At 38.5% G+C, this 23,458-nt stretch overlaps 1 protein-coding gene across 2 annotated transcripts in view; it reads left to right on the top strand.

Annotated features, from left to right (window-relative positions):
• Positions 1-23,458, top strand: part of LOC143025464 (methylmalonyl-CoA mutase, mitochondrial-like) — a 266,536-nt gene that overhangs the window by 105,975 nt on the left and 137,103 nt on the right. For both annotated transcript variants that reach the window (XM_076185158.1, XM_076185159.1), the window contains exons 8-9: positions 8,999-9,175; positions 10,389-10,512. In XM_076185158.1, coding sequence (XP_076041273.1) covers positions 8,999-9,175; positions 10,389-10,512 — 301 coding nt within the window. The remainder of the gene's footprint in view (positions 1-8,998; positions 9,176-10,388; positions 10,513-23,458) is intronic.

The raw sequence follows: 23,458 nt of genomic DNA, 5'->3' as shown, positions 1-23,458 counted from the left end.
CTCCTAGCTTTAGCCTCACTACATCTTTTGTTGAACCAACATTTTATATATTTCTCATTATACTTCTTTATTGGTACATATTTGTTTACTCCCTCATTGTACTTCTCTTTAAACATATTCCACTTGTCATCCGTCTGTGTTTCATCATTATTTACCCCATCCCAATTTGCATCTTGGAAAAATTTCCTTAGTTTTTCAAAGTCCGTTTTGTTGTACATAAATCTTCCTTCTTTATGTTTATCATTTCTGTCTATATTTTAATGGTCGTTTAATTCAAAGTCTATTAGTGTGTGGTCACTTTTTCCAATAGGTGTTTTGTACTCTATTTTGTTTATAATTTCCGGTTCAGATGTTAGGTCTAGTTTTGATGGTTCTTCATTATTTCTATATCTAGTGTTTTCCTTAACCCATTGTGTTAATGTGTACTTAATAGTCATATCCAGTATGGTGTTGCTCCAAAGTTCCTCTCCTTTGACTGTCATTTCTTCCCAAATTATTTCTTTTGCATTAAAATCGCCCATGATTACTAAGTTTCCACCTTCTTTTAGCAACTCATTAAGCACCTCCATTGTTTCTTCCAATAAGTTGGAATGATCACCATCTGACCATGCATGGGTCTTTGGTGGTACATACACTACTACAAACTTTCAGCTTTTTGTCTTTTTATAATCAATATTAATCATGATTATTTCTGTGTTTCCTTTTCCTTCAGTAACCTTGGTTACATTTAATCCTTTTTTGGTTAGTATCATGACACCACCTCCTTTCTTTTCGGTTCTGTTTTTCGCCCATATGTCATAAAGACCATGTCCCACAATGGTTGTTAATAGTGGTCCTTTCAATTTCGTCTCCACTACGCCCATGATGTCAGGTTTATCAGTTTCTAAGTAGTCATTCAGTTCATTTAATCCAGAGATCATACCGTCAATGTTTGTATGTGTCACTTTTAATTTCGCATTTCCTTTTATATTTTGGTTTAGGTTTCCATTTTCTTAATATACCACATTTTCAGTCTCAAGTCCAGCACTCTCCAAAAAAACTCGTTTTTTTCCGCTTCTGTTCTCTTTTCATTCCTGTCATTTGCTTCAATTCTAAGTGCTTTGTCTTTCTCCTTCTCGGAATTCATTTCTTTTTGTATTCTTACATATTTGAACATCTCGCTGTTTGCCAGTCTGACCACTTTAGATAGTACTTCCTCTGCCATCATTTGTGTTCTTAGTTTTATTTTTAAGGGTCTGTGGTGTTTATCTTTTGCATATTTTCCTATCCTGTGGATTTCATCAATTTCTTTTACCAAGTAAATTTCAACATCCTGAATTTCTCTGAGAATTTCTTTAACCAGTTCCTTTTCCTCCTTTTCTTTTTGATATCTATGCATATCATGTTTTTCTTTTATTCCATGTACCACAATGCATTTTCGTTTGTCTACTGTGTCTCTGACTACGTTTTGTTTTTCTTTTATTACTTTGATAAATGTATCTTTTGTATTTTCTTCCATTTGTTCTTTTAATATTTTTCTAAAAGATATCTCTTGATTTTCCTTTTCTTTTTCCATTTTTTTTATTTTTTTATTTCAATGAGATCTGTTTCTTTAATAGACTCTGCCACTTTTCCGGTCAAACCTTCAACTTTTTTGTAGAGCAATGAGTTCTCTGTGCATAACTCGGTAATCTATTTTTAAGTAAAAAATTTCATCCATCAACTCACTTATTTCCCGATTTCTTAGTATTTACCTAGTTATAATATACGGGAGGGGAGCTATGCTCGTGGTGACCCGTCTTTGTATCTCTCCGCATCAAGTTTTATCTTAAAATCTTGTATAGTGTTAGCACATACTGTTTTGTTGTCTAATTTGTTCCATATATTTATCGCTCTGTGCGGGAAACTGTTCCTTTTCAAGTTTTTTTCTATAACTATCCTTTTTCAATTTTTTTCCGTGTCCTCTTGTTTTACCGTTGTCCCACATTAATAGGTCGTTCCTGTCTAAAACTTCCATTCCTTTCATTATTCTGTAGATAGTTAGCAAATCTCCTCTTTCTCTTCTTTGTTCCAGAGTTGGTAGGTTCAATTTGGATAGTCTTTGCTCATATGTTAGTTCGGCGAGTGTCGGTGCTAGTTTTGTTGTCGCTCTTTGTAATCTTTCTAGTTTCTTAATATTCTTTTTGGTACTGGGTGTCCAAAGTGATGCTGCGTACTCGAGTTTTGGTCTTATTAGTGTAGTAAGTATTTTCCTTATCATTTCTTCGTCCATATAGGTAAATGCCACTACACTTTAGTACATACATACATACATATACCAAGGCTTTTTTCCCCCTTCCAAGGGAGATAGCCAAAAAGGGAAAGGCATAAAAACACTCCCACCCATTTCATCCCTAAATACACTCCACACCCCTCCCACCCTCCCTCTCATCTGAGCACCTCCTGGATGACGGGTCATCCCTGCACCCTGCCCACCGCCCTGGGTCAGAAGCAGTGTCGCAAGACACAGTACATCCACAGCAAGGCCGCTTTAGTACACTACTATATCTGTTTTCTCTATCCATATCAAGACTTCTTCCCATATCACTTGCATTTCTTTGAAACCCTGAAAATATATTTCCTTCCTGCTTTGGAATATTCCTTGGGGTATCCACTATACAAAAGCGTTTTGGAATCACGCCTCTCGGGCTCTCCACTATATTCACCTCTAATTCTCTTTTTGCTGTTTTGTCTTCATTATCATTTCCTTTCTCCATTGTTGCCAGAAAGGAAATATACACATTTCGCAAACTAGAAACAAGAGAAAATACTTTATCGGTCTCACGGCATAGACCGCGCAAAAACAACACTGGTTTCCTTCGATGTTTATACTGGAACTGCTAGGTATCGCTAGCCACAGCGCAGCGCAGCACTTCCTCACTCTACGACGTCTCGAACGAATGTGTTTGAGATGAAATGTCTGAGAAGTATGATAGGGGTTACTAGGCTAGAGTGAGAAATGAAGTGAGGAGGAGAACAGGGGTGGAAAGGGAGTTGGGAGATAGGGTTGATCAAAGACTATTAGGATGGTTTGGACACATGGAAAGAATGAGTGAAGAAAGATTAATAAAAGGTGTGGAAGACAGAGGTGGAAGGAATGAATATGAGGGGCCATCCTAGGATGAGGTGGATGGATGGGGTAAAAGGGACATTATGAAAGAGAGGAATGTGTGTTGAGGAAGGATGGGAGAGGACAAAAGATAGGGGTGAATGGAGAAGGGTTGTGTATGGATGATGCTGTGATGCATGAGGGGGTGGGTGAGGGGCGGTGAGGGAGTATGTATAAGAAATTGACCTAGCTCAAAGGGATTTCTCCCAGTCTTCTTTTTTTCTGCATGAGGGGACGGAGAGGGAGGTTGCTGAATTAATGAAGTGGCCTTGCCATGGATGTGCTGTGTCTTGCAACACTGCTTCTGTCCCAGGGCAGTGGACAGGATGCAGGGATGACCCGTCATCCAGGAGGTGCCAAGATGTGAGGGAGGGAAGCGGGTGGAGGGGAGTGGAGTATGTAGGGGATGGAATGGGTGGGAGTGGTTTCTATGCCTTTTTCTTTTTGGCTACCTCCTGTGTAAGAGGGAGAAAAGCCTTTGGTATATGTATGTATGTATGTAACTTTCCGCTATGATTTTTACCTGACACTCCACACTTCTGAACAACCCCATATATTGGTTCATCCCCTACTCAGCATTGAAATATCCCAGTACCACTACATTGACATTCCTTCCAAAACTCTCCATGCTCTCATTTAAATCTATCCAAAAAGCCTCCCTTTCCTCTACACACTCTTCTCTCCCAATATCTTCCCCGCTACAGTCCCAAACTCAAAATCACCCCTCCCTTTCAACTTAGTGTAACTCAATGCCAACACATCCATCTTGGTCCTCACAAACACACTGCCTATCTCCACTCTTTTACTCTTATCTGTACCATGCCCATGCACATCAAAAGACCCAAACATTAGGGTTCTGGTTGGAAGACCCCTCCCAGACCCTCTTATGCCTTGACTTCTCATAGGAATGTACCTATAGGGTTACAGAGAGCAGGATGTCCTACACTCTCTCCTATTTTAGCTGCCATTACGACCTAAGCGGGAAGACTCGGTGGCAGTATTCTTTCTTCCTCACCACCACAGGGGAGAGGCAAAAGTAGAAATATTTATTAAAGAAGTGGTACAAGACAATATTAAGAGGGGAGGTGGGAGTGACGCAGAACAGAGGGACAGTCGCAGTACAATAAAGTAACTTAATTTCTCTATAATTGCCTGTAATTTGATGGTGTCTTTTTATTTCCACCTTTGTGAACTGGCACCACATTTGCCCTTTTCCAATCAAGAAGCACAATGCCTTTTTTCCACGAACATGTAATAAGACTGAATCTTGTCTGCTCATTGTTCCCTACATTCTCTAAGTATCTAGTTTGAGACTCCATCAGGTCCTAAGTCTTTTGTCACACCTAATGATCCCAAGAGATTAAGCACTACCCTTACTTCTACATTTACATCTTCCAAACCAGGTTTTTTGCTCCCCTCACTTTCCTTAAAAAAAAAAAATCAATCGATCATTATTTTTGCTTGGTCTGAGGTCTCTTCAAAGACCTCTCCACCTGCCATTAACTTGTGATTACTTCCCTGTGTTTCAATTTACCATTTGTAAATGTGAAAACGGTTTTCGTTCATCTTTGAATTTATCCTCTACACCTCTTTCAAAATTGCTTTCTTCCTGCCTGCAAATTGTTGTATAGTCATTCCTAGATTGTAAATTTCTTTTGTTTTATTGCTTCTCTTTTTCCATTTTCCCCAAGCTATATCCCTGGCCTTTTTTTGCACTCTCGCACTTTTTATTAAATCAGTCTTGTTTCTGTTTCTTTCCTCCATTAGTCTTCGGCACATGTTTGTTCATTCCCCAGTTGTAAATGTCAAGAAAGATTTCCTGTTTTCTCCTTATTCCTGTGATATTCATGAATTCCTCCCACTTTGCTTCTTCAAAGAATTTTTTCAATCCTAAGTAATCTGCTTTCCTAAAATTGAGTCTCCCTTGCCTGTGCAATTTATTCCTTGGCTCTATTTCTTTATCCTTCCGCTGAAATTCACTTGTTACGTGGTCACTTTTTCCTATGAGCTGATGTTGTCAAGCTCTTTGGTTAGTAACAGATCTAATTTTGTGAGAATGTCATCTCTTACCCAGGTTGCTTTCTTTACCCAATGGGCCATTGTGTTCTCCATTGCTATACTTAACAAGGTATTTCCTCTGGAATCTGCTTTGCCACTTACTTCCCATTCCTCCTAATTGACTTTACTGCAATAAAATCTCCAATAAGTACTATATTGTTACTCTGTTCAATATTTTTCTTTGGGGGAAAAAAAAAGCTGTATCCAAAACATTTCTTGATATTCAGCTTCATTCCAAGCTCATGTCTTTGGGGGGACATATGCCACCATAAAGTCTCTTTTATTGTGCCTTTTAGGTCTAATTTTTAGGTAGATTGCTTCAGTCTTGCCTTCACTCAGATTTTATTCTTCCACCTTTGTCACTTCTTACCACAAAGATTACACCTCCACCCATGTATTTACCTAATTGTAGAATACAGGAAAGGAGCAACACTCGTTGGATCCTGTCTCTAGCTCTATAATTTTTTAGCATAGCTAGACTCAAATTCATGTTTGGATCCAACCTGATCTATGTCTCTGATTTCCAATTATCATATTTAGATATGAACTCGTGTATTGTTAGATCTTGGGTTATATCACTTTCTAAGTTATTCCACATCAATATGGAAAACTGTATTTCTTCACATCCTTTCGACATGTGGTCTTTCTTAATTTACTTCCATGACCTCTTAAAGCCCTCCCATCTTTAATCAAGAGATCTCTTCTATCAATGCAATCTATCCCCTTTAGTGACCTGAACACTGTAATCATGTCACCTCTTTCTCTTTGATCTTTCAAAGTTGGCAGACCCAGTACCTTTAGTCTTTCCTCATATGGTTTATCTGCCAGGCTGGGAACCAGTTTGGTTGCTGCCCTTTGTATTCTCTCAATCTTGCTTATATTGTTAACTCATGTAGGGACCATACTATTGATGCATATTCCAGTCTTGGATGTATCAGGGTTTCAATGAATTTTTCATCATCTCTTCAGCCATATAATGGAACGCCACTTCAATTTTCTGCAGGAGTCCATATGTCTCTCCCACAGTCCTGCTGATATGTCTGTCAGGTGACAGGTTGTCTTTTATCAACACTCCCAAATCTTTCTCCTATTTTGCTTTTGTAATGTGTTCACTTTCCAAGGAATAGTTTAAGGATGGCCTTTTGCCACTATTGCCTATTTCCAATACTTTGTATTTTTTATATTGAACTTCATTTCCCATTCTTGGCTCTATGCAAAAATAGTATCTAGATCTTTTTGGAATATTCTACTGTCCTCATTTTTCTTTCTTCTCATGAATTTTGCATCATCTGCAAACATGTTGACATAGCTTGTTGTTCCTTCCTTCATGTCATTAACATAGACAAGAAACATTATTGGTAAAAATACCGAGCCTTTTAAAACACTTGTTACTGGTCTCCAACTTGAAATCTTGTATTTTATTACTGTCCTCATGTATCTTTCCTTCAAAAAGTCTTTAATCCATTCTGATAGTTTGCCTCAGTCCTCCAACATGCTCCAATTTCACATAAGTCAACACTGAGGTACTTTATGAAATTCCTTCTCTATGTCTAGGTACATAAAGTCCACCCAGCCCTTTCTTGCAGCACATCACTCTTGTGTGAAAGCTTAAAAAGTTCGACACACATGACCTTCCAGATCTGAAGCCAAACTGACAGTATGTCAGAATGTTCATCTTTTCAAGATATTTGGTTCATTGATCTTTCACAATCCTTTCACATAATTTTACTATTGTGCTGGTTAGTGATACTGGCCTATAATTAAGTGGTGTTTCCTTGTTTCCACCTGTGTGAATTGGTACCATGGTTGCCCTTTTCCAATCAAGTGACACAATGTCTTATTACACTGAACATGTAATAAGATTGTGGATCTTGTCTACTAGTTGTTCCCTGTGTTCTCTAAGTATCCAGTTTGATATCTTGTCAGGTTCTAAGGCTTTTGTCACACCCAATGTTCCCAGGAGATTGAGCACTTCCCTCACTTATACATTTATATTTGCTAAACCTGGTTTTTTGCTCCCCCTCGCTTTTCTCCAAAAAAGTTGTGCTCTTTTGTGAAGACTGATTGGAAACCTTCATTCATTATTTCTGCCTGAGCTGAGGCCTCTTCAAAGACCTCACCATCTACTATTAACTTGGTGATTTCTTCCCTGTGTCTCAATTTACCATTTATGAACCTGTAAAACAGTTTTGGTTCATCTTTGCATTTTTCTACTACACCTCTTTCAAAATTGCTTTCTTCCTCCCTGCAAATTCTGGTATAGTCATTCCTAGCTTGTTTGTAAGCTTCTTTTGTTTTATTGCTTCTTTTCTTTCTCCATTTTCCCCAAGCCACATCCCTGGCCTTTTTTGCAATCTCACACTTTTTGTTAAACCAATCCTGTTTTTGCTTCTTCCTTTCTCTAGTCTTTGGCACATGTTTGTTCACTCCTAGGTTGTAAATGTCAAGAAAGATTTCCTATTTCCTCCTTATTCCTGTGGTATTCATGAATTCCTCCCAGTTTGTTTCTTCCAAAAAATTTCTTAACCCTAAGTAATCTGCTTTCCTAAAATTGAGTTTCCCTTCCCTGTGTGATTTATTCTGCTCTAATTCCTCATCCTCCAGCTGAAATTAATTTGTAACATGGTCACTTTTTCCTATTGGACAAAGGTAGTTCAAGGAACTGATGATGTCTAGCTCTTTCATTAGTAACGGATCTAACCTTGTGGGAGTGTCATCTCCTCTTACCTGGGTCACCTTCTTTACCCACTGGGTTATTGTGTTCTCCATTGCTATAATCAGCAGTGTATTTCCCCAGGAATCTGCTTTGCCACTTACTTCCCATTCCTCCCAGTTGACGTCATCACAATTAAAATCTCCAATAAGGACTATGTTCCTACTATGTTAAATAGTTTTCTGTAGGAAAAGAGTTGTATCCTTTAACATTTCTTGATATTCAGTTTCATCCCAAGCTCTTGTCATGAAGTCTCTTTTATAGTGTCCTTTAGTACTGATCTTTAGATGAATTGCTTCAGCCCTGCCATCACTCAGATTTGCTTCTTCCACCTTTATGTCACTTCTCCACCCTTTTTATCTTCTCTGTCTCTTCTCTAGGTGTATCTGTTGTTCCCCAACTGTATATCGATTTTTTTGGGGGAATCTAGTCCCTATTAGACACAATATATCAGGCTCATTTATCTCCAACCAAGCTGATAGTAAACCATCAATATTAGCATATGATATTCTAAATTTCCTTGTAGTGCTTACTTTGCAATACTGCCTTCTTCTTTTCTAAGAAACCATTTCCTCACCTTGTGATTGACAACTCTCTAAAAAAAAAAAAAAATCTTCTTTGGTCCTCCTATCATTATTGTGTTCCAGTGGCCAATTGGTGAGAAGTTTGGCTGTAGATTTGGTTTGGGCTATTTTGAGTGAGTGTATTTGTAGCAAATCATGTGTTAAGTGTGTTGAGATATGGTTGTAGTATTTCTGTGGCTTTGTTTACATTACAGTGCGAGCATGGAATTGTTATGTCATCTGTGTAAGAATAGATTTTTATTTCTGGGGTGTAGGATGTGGATATGATATGTATGTATAGATTAAAGAGTGTGGGGAATAAAATTGAACCATGTGGTACGCCATCCCTAAAGTTTCTTGTGTGCAGTGATTGGCCATTATATAACACTGTATTTTTGTACAATGGTGTTATGGTACCTATAATATATTGCCAAGATGGATTTTTTGTTTTATTCTGAAAATTGTATTTGAGGTGTGTTAGCTGTGAGATATTGAGAGTTCATAGTGTGAAACTGTGTTGTTTTTCATGATTTACAGGATCCATACAACAACATTGTGCGTACTACTGTTGAGGCAATGGCTGCTGTTTTTGGGGGTACCCAGTCCCTTCATACCAATTCTTTTGATGAAGCTTTGGCCCTTCCTTCCATCTTCTCAGCCAGAATTGCAAGAAATACCCAGATTATTTTACAAGAGGAGACTGGGATACCAAAGGTGGTGTTAATTTTTGTTTCCATAATAATTTATATTGAATGATTAATCATTGCTATATATATGTAGTCTCATTGCAGATTCAATCATAACTTTACATAATTCCTTACAATATTTAAAGTGGCCACAATTGAAGTGTCTACATGCAAAATAGAGTAAAAATGTCCACATAACATTTTGGCTGAATGCATTAATTGTAATTCCTTGTACCCAAAAGGAGGAGCTAGTGATGACATGTGGTCAGTACCTGTGTCTGGCTGACTGACACAATGGGACATGGGTATCAGCAAGCATCATGTTCTGATTGGGATAGGTTGGTGCACATCTCTGCCAGCCATCATTCTTATTGATATGCCAGGTTTGTCATCATGTAGTTTTGCTTCCACTTCACTAACAATTGGTCAGACAAGGCTTATATTATAGGAAAAAAGCACATGCTTTAGGTCTATTAGAACAGAGAATGTCTATCATGTAGCAAGAGAAATTAGGGTATGCAGAAAGACTAGTTACAAGCTGAAATAGTGGCAATGTTACCAGTCGGGTAAGTTCCAGTGAAGAAATGGGGATTGGTAGAAACATGGAAGACTGCAGAGGACCCACAAGACTCTCAAGAGACTGATTTGTGATCCAGCTGTAATAGGTTCTACAGTGAATGAAAAGCACCAAGATCTTCTGAAAGACATGTCAATTAGAACCATCCAACAGTTTGTAAATAGTCGTTCTGCATACCCTACTTTCTATTACTATACAAATGACAAACACTCCCTACTCTAATAGAGCTAAAGCATGTGCTTTTTCCTATAATATCAGCCATGTCCAACCCATTTTGGTGAAATGAAAGTGGAGTTACAGGATAACAAACTTGACATATCAGTGAGAATGATGGCTGGCTGAGAAGTGCAATAAATAACCTCCCCCGATCAGAGTGTGCTGCTTGCTGGCACTCGTTTCTCACGGTGTCAGTCAGCCAGACACAGGTACCAACCACACATGTCATCATTAGCTCCTCCTTTTGGGTGCAATGTATCACAGTTAATGTATTAAGCCAAAATGCTATGTGGACTTTTTTATTGCATTTTGCATGTAGACATTTTGATTGTGGCCTCTTTACATTCCATGTAGACATCTTACATATTTTCTACTTTTGAATACTTTCACACCAGAACAGTTACTGTAGCTTATATTTACTAATTTGAGTAAATGATTATTTTATTAGATTATTGATCCATGGGCTGGCTCCTATGCAATGGAATCTTTGACAGACGAGGTGTATGAGGCAGGCAAGGCCATTATTGATGAGGTGGAAAAGATGGGTGGTATGGCTAAAGCTGTAGAGTCAGGTAAGATAATTTCCCCGTTTTAATTTTGTTGTATTTTACATAAATGTGTATGCACTGAACAGGGAAACAGTGAATGCCAGAACTATACATGATTTTAAGAACAAACTGGATGTGGAGAGATACGAAAACGGGTCACTACGAGCATAGCTCTCGTCCCGTAAAATACAACTAGGTAAATACATGTTAATTTGAGGGATCTCCAATAGAAGGGATATAACCACAATAATGTGACAGTTGAGAAGTTGTAGATTTTATATATCTAGATTTAGTAAAAGATTGGGATGATGTCTCACACAAGAGAATATTAACTAAACTTGCATTGCAGGGCATTAGGGATAATTCACTTAGTTGAAATAGGAATAGAGTAAACAGTTTTAAATAGCATATTTTTTGTAATGGCAAGGTTTCTAGCAGAAAGGATGTTACAACTGGATTCTTTAGGCTCTCTTCTTTGACCACCTCTGTGTAATCCATACAGGAAGCACCAATTTTTTCATTGAATACATACATATACAAAAAGCTCATTTACCCCCTTGTAAGGTGTTGATTAAAACAAACCATATTCACCTAGGTCTCTTAGTCCAACACTTGCCAACTGTCACTTGTGTGGATGTTTGGGCCCAGGAAATAACCCACTTCAGGAATTGGTGGTGTTTTATATCCTGGGCCAATTCCCTAAGTGGATTTCTGTTATGGGCTCAAATGTCAGCACAAGTGGCGGTTGGTGAGTGTTGGATTAAGAGACCTAAGTGTACCCACCCTACACCCTATTAACCCTCTCATTTTAGTTCCCCATGGATAAAGGGTTGTCATGACCCACCTATGGGCCAGGCTAATCATGACATGAAAAGAAAAAGAAAAAATACATAAATACATATACCAAAGGCTTTTTTCCCTTTACACGGGGGGTAGCCAGAAAGAAAAAGGCATAGAAATCACTCCCACCCATTTCATTTCCCATATATTCCACTCCCCTCCACCCTCCTCCCTCCCTCCTATCTTGGCACCTCCTGGATGACGGGTCATCTCTGCATCCTGTCCACTGCCCTGGGTCAGAAGCAGTGTCGCAAGACACAGCACATCCACAGCAAGGCCGCTTCATAAATTCGGCAACCCCCCCCCCCTCTCTGTCCCCTCATTCAGAAAAGGAGAAGACGGGGAGAAATCTCCCTTCGGGTTGCATCAAATTTTTTCTCATACATACTTCCTCACCCCCCATCCCCCACCCACTCCCCCTCATGCATCACAGCCTCATCTATACACAACCCTTCTCCATTCACCCCTATCTTCTGTCCTCTCCCATCCTTCCTCTACAGACATTCCTCTCTTTTGTAAAGCCCCTTTCACCCCGTCCATCCATCTCATCCTAGGACGCCCACTCATATTCACTCCCTCCACCTCCGCCTTCCACACTTCTTTTATTAATCTTTCTTCACTCATTCTTTCCATGTCTCCAAACCATCCTAATAGTCTTTCATCAACCCTATCTCCCAGCTCCCTTTCCACCCCTGTTCTCCTCCTCACCTCCTCATAAAAAGAAGAAGGAAAAAAAAAAGACTGTGTGCAGCTTGGATGAATCATACATTACATCTGTGTTTTGCCATGGAACATTGGAAAATAACTGTGGGTAATCCCAAACTAATCTTACAACATCTTGCTGTTTATTGTAGCCTAAGTGTTCTACTTTTTACTATAAGTTCATCAAAGCTAAGGAGTTCTGCAATGGTAGACAGGATATATTTTTACCTAGTTGTATTTACCAAGTTGTTGTTGTCATTCCCTAGACTGTCTGTCAGAGCAGTCCCGTCTCCCCAAGGAATGCCACAGCCGAAACTGGGTTTTCCCACAAATCCTTTATAGAGTGTATGTTGTGTTGTTTGCGTTCATGATTGTGTATAATGCAGTCTTCCATTATGTGTTGTATGGTATGGGGTGAAGTGTTACATCCTGGGCAGCTGTTCATAATGCGGTCATCCAGCCTCTTCTGGTAGCTTAGAAGTGCTGGGTGGTGGCCGCACCGCAGTCTGGCCAGGTGGACTCTGTCCTTTCGTGGGAGAGAGGATTCAGAAGGGTGGATATCAGGGGGGTCCTGGAGCCGCAGCGTCTACGTTGTGGGACCACCCCCCAACCCCAAGAGTTGGGGGCCAAACGGCGGCAACCAGCCTTGGCCACTGGCTCTACGCAAGTGGCACAGATCCCCAGGAGGAGCTACATCTGCCTTGGGGAGTACCACAATCCTTTTTTCTCAACATATTTACCAAGTAGTATTCGCTTGTTTCTTCCTTTATTACACTAGCTAAAACTGCTTTGTTGGAATGAAATTGTTTCATTGAGTTTATATGGTACATCCTAAATTACTTTTGTGTCTCTGGAGTTCCTGTAATATAATTCAAAAGGCTTTCTCCTTAATGGTATATGGTCCTTGAAACCTACTCTGAAGAGAATCTCTTTATATAGGTAGATATAGGAGGACTTCATCACCTGAATGAAACTCTTTTCTCTTTTTATCCTACTTTTTCTTTATCTCCTCTTGAGCCAGTCATATTTTTCTTTGCTAAGTTCCAAGCTGTCGATAATGCTTCTAACATTCTCTCCACATGTACAGTGATTGAGACAGAGGAATCAATAGTAAGCCAACTATCTTTCAATACTTTAAAGGGTCTGAAAATGAGTTTGTCTGTGCTGTCTTGTTTGGTGGATCTGGCTGCAAATAGTAATAAAGGTAATCCTTCTTCCCAGTCAGGATTGTTCTCTAAAGCATACTATCTGAGAATAGACTTAAGTGTGCCATGGAATCATTCTAATGCACCTTGTGATTGAGGGTGGTAAGGGGTAGAGATAGTATGATGCACTCCTAATCCTTTCAAGCTTTGTTCAAACTGGTTTGACATAAAGTTTGTGTTTTGGTCACTTTGCATCTCTTTGGGGAAACCCATCAAAGAAAAATACTTAATTCCTTCAAGACCATTTGAGACCTAGTGTTTCTCAGTGGAGTTTTTTCAGGGAATCTGGCACTGAGACACATGACTGTCAACAAGAACTTGTAATTTCTTTGAAGGAGGTAACGATCTTACGCAATCTATAATGATTTTGGAGAAGGGTTCTCCAATAGCTGAAATGGGTTGTAAGGGTGCTTTAGGAATGGGTTGATTTGGTTTGCCTACCATCTGACATGTGTGGCATTGTATGCAATAATGTAATGCATCTTTTCTGATATGAAGTCAATGAAAATGTCTCGTGATGTGTGGCAGTGATTTTTGGACTCCTTGGTGGCTTGCCAAAGGAGTGTCATGGGCCAGCTGCAGGAGTTGTGACCTCATGCATGTGAAGATAACAATTTGATGTCTGGCTTGCTAAAACTGATCCAGAGAGATATTAGGCACATTAAAATACCTTGTTTAAGGTAATAACATTGAGATAATGTCTCAGATTATGTCTTGGTCACACACTGATCCCAAAGGGGAGAAAGGGTTTCATCCTCTTTCTGACCTTTGATTAATGATTCCCTGGTCACAGTAGAAAGGGAAGTATTTGGAGCAAAAGTAGCATTACAGTTTTCCAGGAATGTATCAATACCCAAGGATTCTATGCCCTCGGCATGTGTACTATCTGTGTTTGTGTTGTCTTGTGATGCTTGAACATTTTGTACAGCATTTTGTTTTCTGGTTTGAGACCTAGTCACAGCACATATAGGATAAATAGATGGATCTTTTAGTGAAGTTTCATTAATAATTGGGTCATTAGTGACAATAGGGGAATTTACCTTACTGCCTGCCAAGTCATTTGACAATAGTAGTTGAATGCCGACCATTGGCATTTCATCAATTACAGCCACAACTACATCTCCCTTGACTATGTCAGTTTTTAAGTACACTTTGTGAAGTGTGAGTTTTCTAATTTCTGCTGTGATGTCTATAATGACATCCTGATTCAAATAAGACTCAGAGGGATTTAGGTAATGTGTCAGCCAATACGAGAGTTTGAATAGCCCCTGTATCTCTAAGGACAGAGATGGGCCTTGACTCACTATTACAGAAATTGAATATTGTTCCTTTCATCACAATAGGAGCAAAATGGGGGTCTAGTATGGTTTTCAGCTCATCTAGTAAACTGTGGGATAGGACAGGAGCTCAAGGTTCCATCTTAACTTGTGATGAGGAACTGGGTTTGGACATACTTTGGGAGGACGATTTACTCTGTGAATTGGTCCTAGCTGGGCTACAATAGCTAGTTGGACCAGGGAAATTACTTGAAACAAGCACTGATTGGGAGTGAGTTTAATTATTGGGCCTTTTCCTACATTCAGATAAACAGTGTCCAAATTTGTGGTAATAACTGCAAGTTGGAGTAGGACTGCAGGAACTATATATGGGATAGGTTGTTTGGTAATACCCATCATCATGAAACTGTCTTTTAAATTCTCTCTTGTTTGCTGACCTTACTTCTCCTTTAAATGGAGTTGGACTATTGTGATGGCTCAGAGTTATTTTGGTGTCATAGGAAGTTTTGTTGTGTCAGGTCTTTTTTTTTTTTTTTGTGATGAATGATTGTATATTTATCTGCCATTTTCGCAGCTCTAGCCAGATTAGAAGGATTTCTTTCCTCAAGATAAATCTTAAGATCTTGATCTAGTTGTTTCTTAAATTGATCTAGCCACATTACTTTTCTTAATTTAACAAACGAGTCTGTGTTTGTGGCTTTCAGCCATCTATCTCCATACCTAGCCATCTGTGCACTAAATTCTACATGTGTATCTTGGGAAGACTTTTTGAAATATCTGGACTTTAACCTATGGGCCTCTGGCAGAAGTTCGTATGCCACTAGGACCTGCACTTTTACATTATCGTATTTACTGTCTGTTTTGTTTAGAGATGAATACACTTTTTGGGCTCTACCTAAGAACTATTTTTGGAAAAGTAAACTCCAACAATTCCTATCTACGCATAATTGGTGTAGAATCTTTTCTGTTAAAAGAAAGCCTCTGCTTCTTCTTCTGAAAAAATTGGTAGGGAACTAGTGTATTTAGAAACCTTAAAATATTCCATTTCCCTCTTAATTGTAGGCTTAATTCCAGCCTGGATGCGAGCTAATTCCACCTTATCAGCCGCAATTCTTAGTCTTTCCATTTCCGCTTCTAACTCTAACGTCTTTAACATGATCTGTGCCTCTGTCTCTTTAGCAACATGAACATGACTCAAGGCATCTCTATTTGATACCTCCTCATCAATAAAATGTTTAACTAACGCTTAAAAATATATTTCTTTTTTCTCCTAGCATTTAATGTTAGGTTATATTCTGTGGTAATGCTTTTCAGTTGAGCTTTAGTAGCATCTTTCAATATATCGATGGAGGGATTCTTCACAAATTGTCCTTTGAAAGACATTTTTCCACATAATATGTAATTCCAATGAGCAGTTTAATCTCTACCTGAATTCTCTTTTCGTCCTGGCCTTCAAATTTCATGTCACGACCCGCCTATGGGCCAGGCTAGTCGCGACAAAAAATTGAATAAATAAAACAAGGCCATGTGCAGCTCAGACAATAGTAAAATAGACACAACACAAATGGACATACATATGTAAGTGCAGTCAAATGAATCGGATGTGCCTGAGAATGCTCCGTGAGCTTACGCTAAAATCTAGCGATTCATCGACTAAACATTAGCGCTTTACTTAGTTGTAAACAGGCGGATGGGGGCGATGATGAGTGGAACAGTTATGTAGCAAAGTGATTAAGTTTAGCAACAATAAAAAAAAAAAAAAGGAAATGAATAATACGGATGATAAACCGACATACACTGAGACAACCAAAAGAAGATTAGATGTGAGTATGAAACACCTTTGGGAGTGATTAGAAAAAACTTGTAATACTGACAGTCCTAGATATGAAGACAAGTCATTCCATGGATTCAAAACAGAAAGAGGTATGGATCTCAAAAATGTACTGATAAACCAAGAAATATTTTAAATGAAAAGGGAATTTGTTGAATGGAAAAGGGAACATAACCAATTATACAAAGAATTGAGTGAATTGAGAAAGGAAAATGCACTATTAATTAGGGAAATGGAAGAAATGAAAAAGGAACTAGCCATAGTAAAAATGATAACGAAAAGCTGAAAAATTATGCCATAAATAAAAAAATGAAACTTTGTTGGGAGAAGTTAATGAGAAGATATTAATAGAGGCAGGCAAATTTGGTGAAAATAAAAGAAAAAAAAATGGAAATTTAAAACCAAATGAAAGAAGACAGCGAAAAACAAAAAATACTATTTAAAGAAATAGTCAAAGAAAAAATGAACGAAAATACAAAGGACACTGTGAAACAAGTAATAATAATAAAAAAAGAGATTGGGTAAGAGACACAATAGACAAAAATAAATGTATTGTAATCTATGGTATCAAAGAGAAACATGGACTAATAAAGTTCCAATAGGAAAAAGAGGAGAATATAGTGATGGAAAAAAAAAAAAAAAATACAGGAGGAACTGCAAAGACTTGAAAAGGGGATAGAAGAAATTTATAGAATGGGAAAATATTCTGAAGAGAATAGCCCTCTCAAAGTAAAACTTAATTCACAGAGGATAGCAGAAAAAACTATTAACAAATGTAGGAAGACTAGCAAAGAGTAATAACTACAAAAATTTATGTATAAAAAAGAAACTGAGTGATGAGGAAAAAAAGAAAAAACACTAAAAGAGGAAGCTAAGGAAAAGAACGAGAAAAGAATGAAGAACAAAAGGAGTTTTTTTTTTTAGAGTGATGGACTTGAGACTTAGGAAATGGTACATATGGGAAAAGGAAATGCAGGAGCAAGAAGAAAAGGCAGAAAAGGAAAAAAATTAAAGGTAACATATACCAGTGTAGAAGACGGATTGATATTAGGAATAAGTGAATTGAATGACTCTCTGGAACAAGAATAACTAGATATAATGGGGATGGTGGAGAACAAATTGTTAGGTTAATTACTACCAATTAGTATAGGCTAAGAATTATATAATTGTTGGATCAGAAATAGAGAAACAAAGCAGCATGAAGGAGGCCTAAATGTGACAAAAATCACAGGAGGAGAGAACAATGTGGAGTTGATTATGATAAGAGTTGAGGATAGGGGTGTGAAAAATAGAAAGTATGCAGTGATTTATGTCCACCTAAAACTTACGCATGGAATGAAAGCGAACACTCCAAAATGCTGGAAAACACAAGAAAAACACTGAGATACAAAAGAAAGAAGGAAATCTGGTAATTATGGGTGATTTTAACTCGAAAGAAATATGTTGGGAAGAAATGACTGTGAAAGGTGGAGAAGATCACTGGGGAAACATATTACTGGAAATGACCATTGATTACACATTGACGCAATGGGTCAAGGAAAACACCAGATATAGAAATAACGATGAACCCTCAAGATTGGATTTGATATTCACATCAGAACCTGAAATTGTGGATAAAATCGAATACAAGACACCAATTGGAAAAAGTGATCACATACTACTAGAACTAGAATTAAATGAAGAAACAAATATAGAAATTAATGAAAAACACAGAAAAGGAAGACTAATGTATAACAAAACAGATTTTGGGAAACTTAGAAAATTCTTTCAAGAAGCAAATTGGGAAAATTTTAATAATGAAGAAACAAAGGTGGAAGAGAAATGGACAATTTGGAAGGAAATCTATAATGAAGGAGTGGACAAGTATGTATCTAAACAAAAACAATAAAAAGTGCAGTGAAGCAAAAGACAGAAGATATAAAGCCTGAAAAAAAGGTGGAAAAAAAAAGAAAAAAGTCTGAGAAATGGAAAATATACACCAAACTAAGAAATGAATATGTAAAAATACATAGGGAAAAAAAAAATTATGAAAAGGACATAATAGACAAATGTAAAGATCAACCCAAATTATTTTATAGATATGTAAATGGCAAACTAAAAAATAAACAGGAAATACTTAAATTACATCAAGGTAACAGAGAATACACAGAAGATATAGAAATGGCAGATATTATGAACAAACATTTCAAATCTGTATTCACCAAAGAAAAAGAAAATCTACAAAACTGTGATCAAAGAAATGAAGTAAGATTTCCTCCAATGAAGGAATTAAATATTACTCAGAATGAAATAAGGAATCAAATATTAAAGCTTGATGTTAACAAATCACATGGCCCAGACAGAGTTGCAAACTGGATACTAAAGGAATGTATAGATGAACTAACAGGAAAAATATACAAAATAGTTGAATGCTCACTCAAAGAAGGAAAACTACCAGGAGACTGGAAAAATGCCAATATATAAGGGGGGAAATAAGGAAGACCCAACAAATTATAGACTGGTGTCCCTAACGAGTACAATAGTTAAAATTTGTGAGAGGATCATCAAAGATAGATGGACAAAATATCTGGAGGAGAACAATATACTGAACCTGAGGCAATTTGGATTCAGACAGGGAAGATCATGTACCACTAATTTGATTTGTTTCTATTCAAGATTGATAGATATATTGCAAGAAAGGGATGGCTGGGCAGACTGTGCCTTCCTGGACTTACAAAAGGCATTTGATAAGGTACCACACAGAAAATTGCTATATAAACTGGAAATGGTAGGAGGCATACATGGAAAACTATTGAATTGGATGGAGGATTTCCTACATGAAAGAAAAATGAGAGTAGTGCTCAGAGTCAAACATTCAAAATAGGAAGAAATGAGAAGTGGCATCCCACAGGGGTCAGTGTTAGCTCCATAATGTTTGTTATATACGTGAATGACATGGATGAAAGTAATGAATGTTACATGAACTTCTTTGCAGATGACACAAAGTTATTAAAGAGAATAAACTCCAAAACAGACTGTGACTCATTACAGAGTGATCTGAACAAAGTCTCAGAGTGGAGCAAGAAATGGGAAGTAGAATTCAACATCAAGAAATGCAGTATACACCCATCCCCCTGCTATTGTGCCTAATTGGTGCAGCTAAAGCTGTGCGATAGCTGAAAACATGAACTTAAGTACTAATGGTATTAATTATAATTGGTACCCAGACCAAAAACTTTCTTCTAACTTCACCAATATTTCTTCTTTATCTTCACTGCTTTCACCTTTCTTAACAAAATTGCTTATACAATTCAGTGCTGTAATATAATAAAGACAGCAAGGCTATAAAATAAAAAATAGACATTTCATAGACATTTATTTTACCTTTTTGAGGGTGATGAGGGGCTTGGGTGGGTTAGAGGGGTTCCGAGGCTGGGGTGGCTTGTTACTGACCACCCACTCGATGTTGTATCTCGTCGAGGAAGTCATCTATGGCTGCAGGAGTCTCAAAACACTCAAAATAATCCGCATCATCCCCAGAATCCTTCTCTTGTGATGGTCCTGGTTGTAGGTCGGCTGGTTGTGCCTCGGCGCGCCGGCGTAACAATTGTGTGATCTGGCATTGCTGCAGGGCATTGATGTGGGCATGATACTGTTTGTTATAACCTTCTAGTGCTCTAATAACAAGCAAACATCTTGCTTCACTGTTGATGGAGCTATCTTGCTCAAAGAGGTGCCGTATCCGGATGCCTCAGTCGATCAGTTCCTTGAGCCCTGCACGTGTGGTTTACCTGACCCTCCTCCTCATGTTCTCCTCTCTCCTCATCCTCGTCCTATTCCATGATGTCAGCAACTGTAACAGGGGCTGGCTGTATCATTTCCAGGATTTCACCCTCTGTTGTGTCCTCAAAACCACCTCCAGGAACTTGGTGGGCCTCTTGTGCAGCTGCCTCTGCCTCGGCCTTTGCTGACTGTGGCTCACCTTCCACTCTCCCATGTCAGTCCTCCAGCAAACCCTCCAACACATTTCACCATTCATGGTGAATTGTCTTTTGGGTCACATTTTTCCAGAAGTGTTCGAAAAAAAATTGAATACTGTATGTACTGTAGTACTCACTTATTCATGGAGTGGGGCCTGAGAACAAGTAACAAGTCACTTCTACAAAAAATGTTGCAGCTATCACGTGCCAACACTCACACACAATGCACTATGTTGGAGCAATGTGGTGGCCTGTACATGTAAACAAACCCTCGACCAATCAGCGTGCAGCTCAAGCCAACAAAGATGGCCACCACCCGTGACGTCACAGGGGTGCGTGATAGCAGCCGCACGCTGCGCGATATGAAAATTTGGGCTAGAGGCGGGCGATAGTAGCCAATATGATGTGTGATATGGAAATTGTGTCAGCTTTTCAAGTATGCACGATAGCAGTAAAACGCGATAGCTGAACGCACTATAGCTGGGGGATAGATGTAATTGAATTTGGAAAAGGCAAGAATAGAATATCAGGACAGCATAAAATTGACAGAAAAGAATTAAAGAAAGTAAATCCTGAAAGGGACCTAGGAATAATCATCACCAAAGACATGTCGCCAGATAAACTTAGAAATAAAATAGTTGGAGAAAATGATTAAGAAAATATTACAAACACTGATCAGACCAAAACTGCAATATGCAGCACTGATATGGTCACCCAGTACAAAAAAGAATATAAGAAAATTAGAATACAAAGAGCAACGACAAAGATAGCCCCAACACTTTCAAACCTGACATATGAAAAAAGATTGGCCGAACTGGAATTGCTGACCCTGGAACAAAGAAGAGAACAAGGGGACCTACTAACCATCTACAGAATTATGAAAGGAAAAGAACACATTGATAGAGAGGACTTAAGAGGGACAGAGGAAAAACAAGAGGACATGCAATGAAACTCAAAAAGGACAACTACCGAAGAGACCTGAAAAAGAACAGCTTCCCACACAGAGTGATAGATATAATAGTGTATGTAAACACAATACAAGAATTTAAGAACAAACTTGATCTTGCAAGATACAAAAACAGGTCACCATGAACATAGTTCCTCTTCCCGTAAAATACAACTGGGTAAATACATACATACACATAACAAAGGCTTTTTTTCCCCCATATAAGGGAGGTAGCCAAAAAACAAAGACACAAAAACCACTCCCACCCATTCCATCCCTATCACACACCACTCCCCTCCACCCTCTTCCCCCCCTCCCATCGTGGCGCCTCCTGGATGACAGATCTTCCCTGCATCTTGTCCACTGCCCTGGGTCAGAAGAAGTGTCCAGCATCTTGTCCACTGCCCTGGGTCAGAAGAAGTGTCACAAGACACAGCACATCCACAGCAAGGCCACTTCACTAAATCGGCGACCCCCCCCCCCTCTGTCCCCACATGCAGAAAAGGAGAAGACGGAGAAATCCCTTTGGGCTGTGTCAAATTTTTCTCACACATACTCCCTCAACCCCCATCCCCCACCCATTCCACCTCATGGATCACATCATCCATATAAAACCAATCTCCATTTACCCCTATCTTCTGCCCTCTCCCGTCCTTCCTCAGTAGACATTCCCCTCTTTCCCAAAGCCCCTTTTACCCCATCCATCCATCCCATTCTTGGTTCACTCCTTCCACATCCGCCTTGCGCACCTCTTTTACTAGTCTTTCTTCACTCATTCTTTCCATGTGTCCAAACCATCCCAATACTCTTTCCTCGACCCAATCTCCCAACTCCCCTTCTACCCCTGTTCTCCACACATCCTCATTTCTCACTCTGTCTAGCCTGGCAACCCCTATCATACTTCTCAGACACCTCATCTCAAACACCTCATCTCAAACACATTCAAACACCTCTCTGCCTCTCTTATGTTCCATGTTTCTGCCCCATACAGTGCTGTCAGCACAATCACTCCTTCATACAATCTCCTCTTAGCATCCATTCCCAAGTGCCTATTTCTCATTACACTTTTTAATCCACCAAGGCATTTACTTGCCTCTCTCAATCTATTCTACCTCTGCCTCCACTCCTCCCTTTCCTGCCACATTCACACCCAAGTATCTAAAACTATCCACTTCCTCCAGTCTCTCTCCCTTAATACTAACTTCCAGTCTGCTGCCACTTTCACTCCTTTTACATCTCATCACCTTACTTAAACTAGAATCGAAACTCCACTTGGTGTTGTTTGAAAGAAGATGTGTCTTTCTCAGACACCAAGGGAATACCAAAGGTTTGAAAGAGTGTTTTTTTTTCGGGGTTTGAACGGGAAGGAAATTTTATGCATAGAGGATTAGAAATGGATAGGGAACCCAGGTATAGAAATATAATGAGAAATAGAGATATTAACGACATTTTGGATGATTTAATAGAACTCAAAAATGAGTACAAAACAATGTACAAAGAAGTATCTATGCTAACGAAAGCCAATGAGGAGAATAATAGGGAGATAGATGACTTAAAAAAGGAATTAAATAAATTAAAGGTAGAAAATGAAAGGTTAAAAAGTGAAGACATAAATAGGAATGAGGCATTAAAAAAAGAGATGAAAGATCAAATGCAAGAAGTGACTGAAAAGGTGGAAGAAAAATCAAAGAAAATGATGTATAGGAAATTAAAAACAGTGGAAAGTTGAACAGGAATGTCAAAAAGTGTTCCTTAAAGAAATAATGGAGCAACAGGTCAAGGAAAATGCCAAGGAAATAGTGATCCAAGTAATTAAAGAGAAAGGCAACTTAGTTAGGGACACAGTAGATAAAAAAGATGCATTGTAATCTATGGCATTAAAGAGAACCATGATGTACCTAGATATCAGAGGGAAAAAGAGGAGAAAGAGATCAATGAGGAAATTCTGAAAGAATGAGACCTTTCGCAGTGAGCAATTTGATACCAGACACCGCCAGATTTTGTAATTCTTGCCGGAAAATAAATACTTTTTTGGGCAAGTTTTATAAGCTTACAAAGGTCATTGTACATTATTGTGTCTGAAATTTAAGTCAATTAATTTCATGATTGCAAACGGCATATAGCATTGTTTGAGCCTCTATTTATAATTACAGATGATATTCGTAAAACAGCCTATAATTGTATCAAGCCAAGCAATTTGTCATTTTCTA

Source organism: Oratosquilla oratoria, chromosome 5 (assembly GCF_046742065.1).
Source record: "Oratosquilla oratoria isolate Oo_2021 chromosome 5, ASM4674206v1, whole genome shotgun sequence".
NCBI classification, from domain to species: domain Eukaryota; kingdom Metazoa; phylum Arthropoda; class Malacostraca; order Stomatopoda; family Squillidae; genus Oratosquilla; species Oratosquilla oratoria.
The sequence above is the reverse complement of the archived record's forward strand: the minus strand, read 5'-3'. Positions and strand labels throughout refer to the sequence as shown.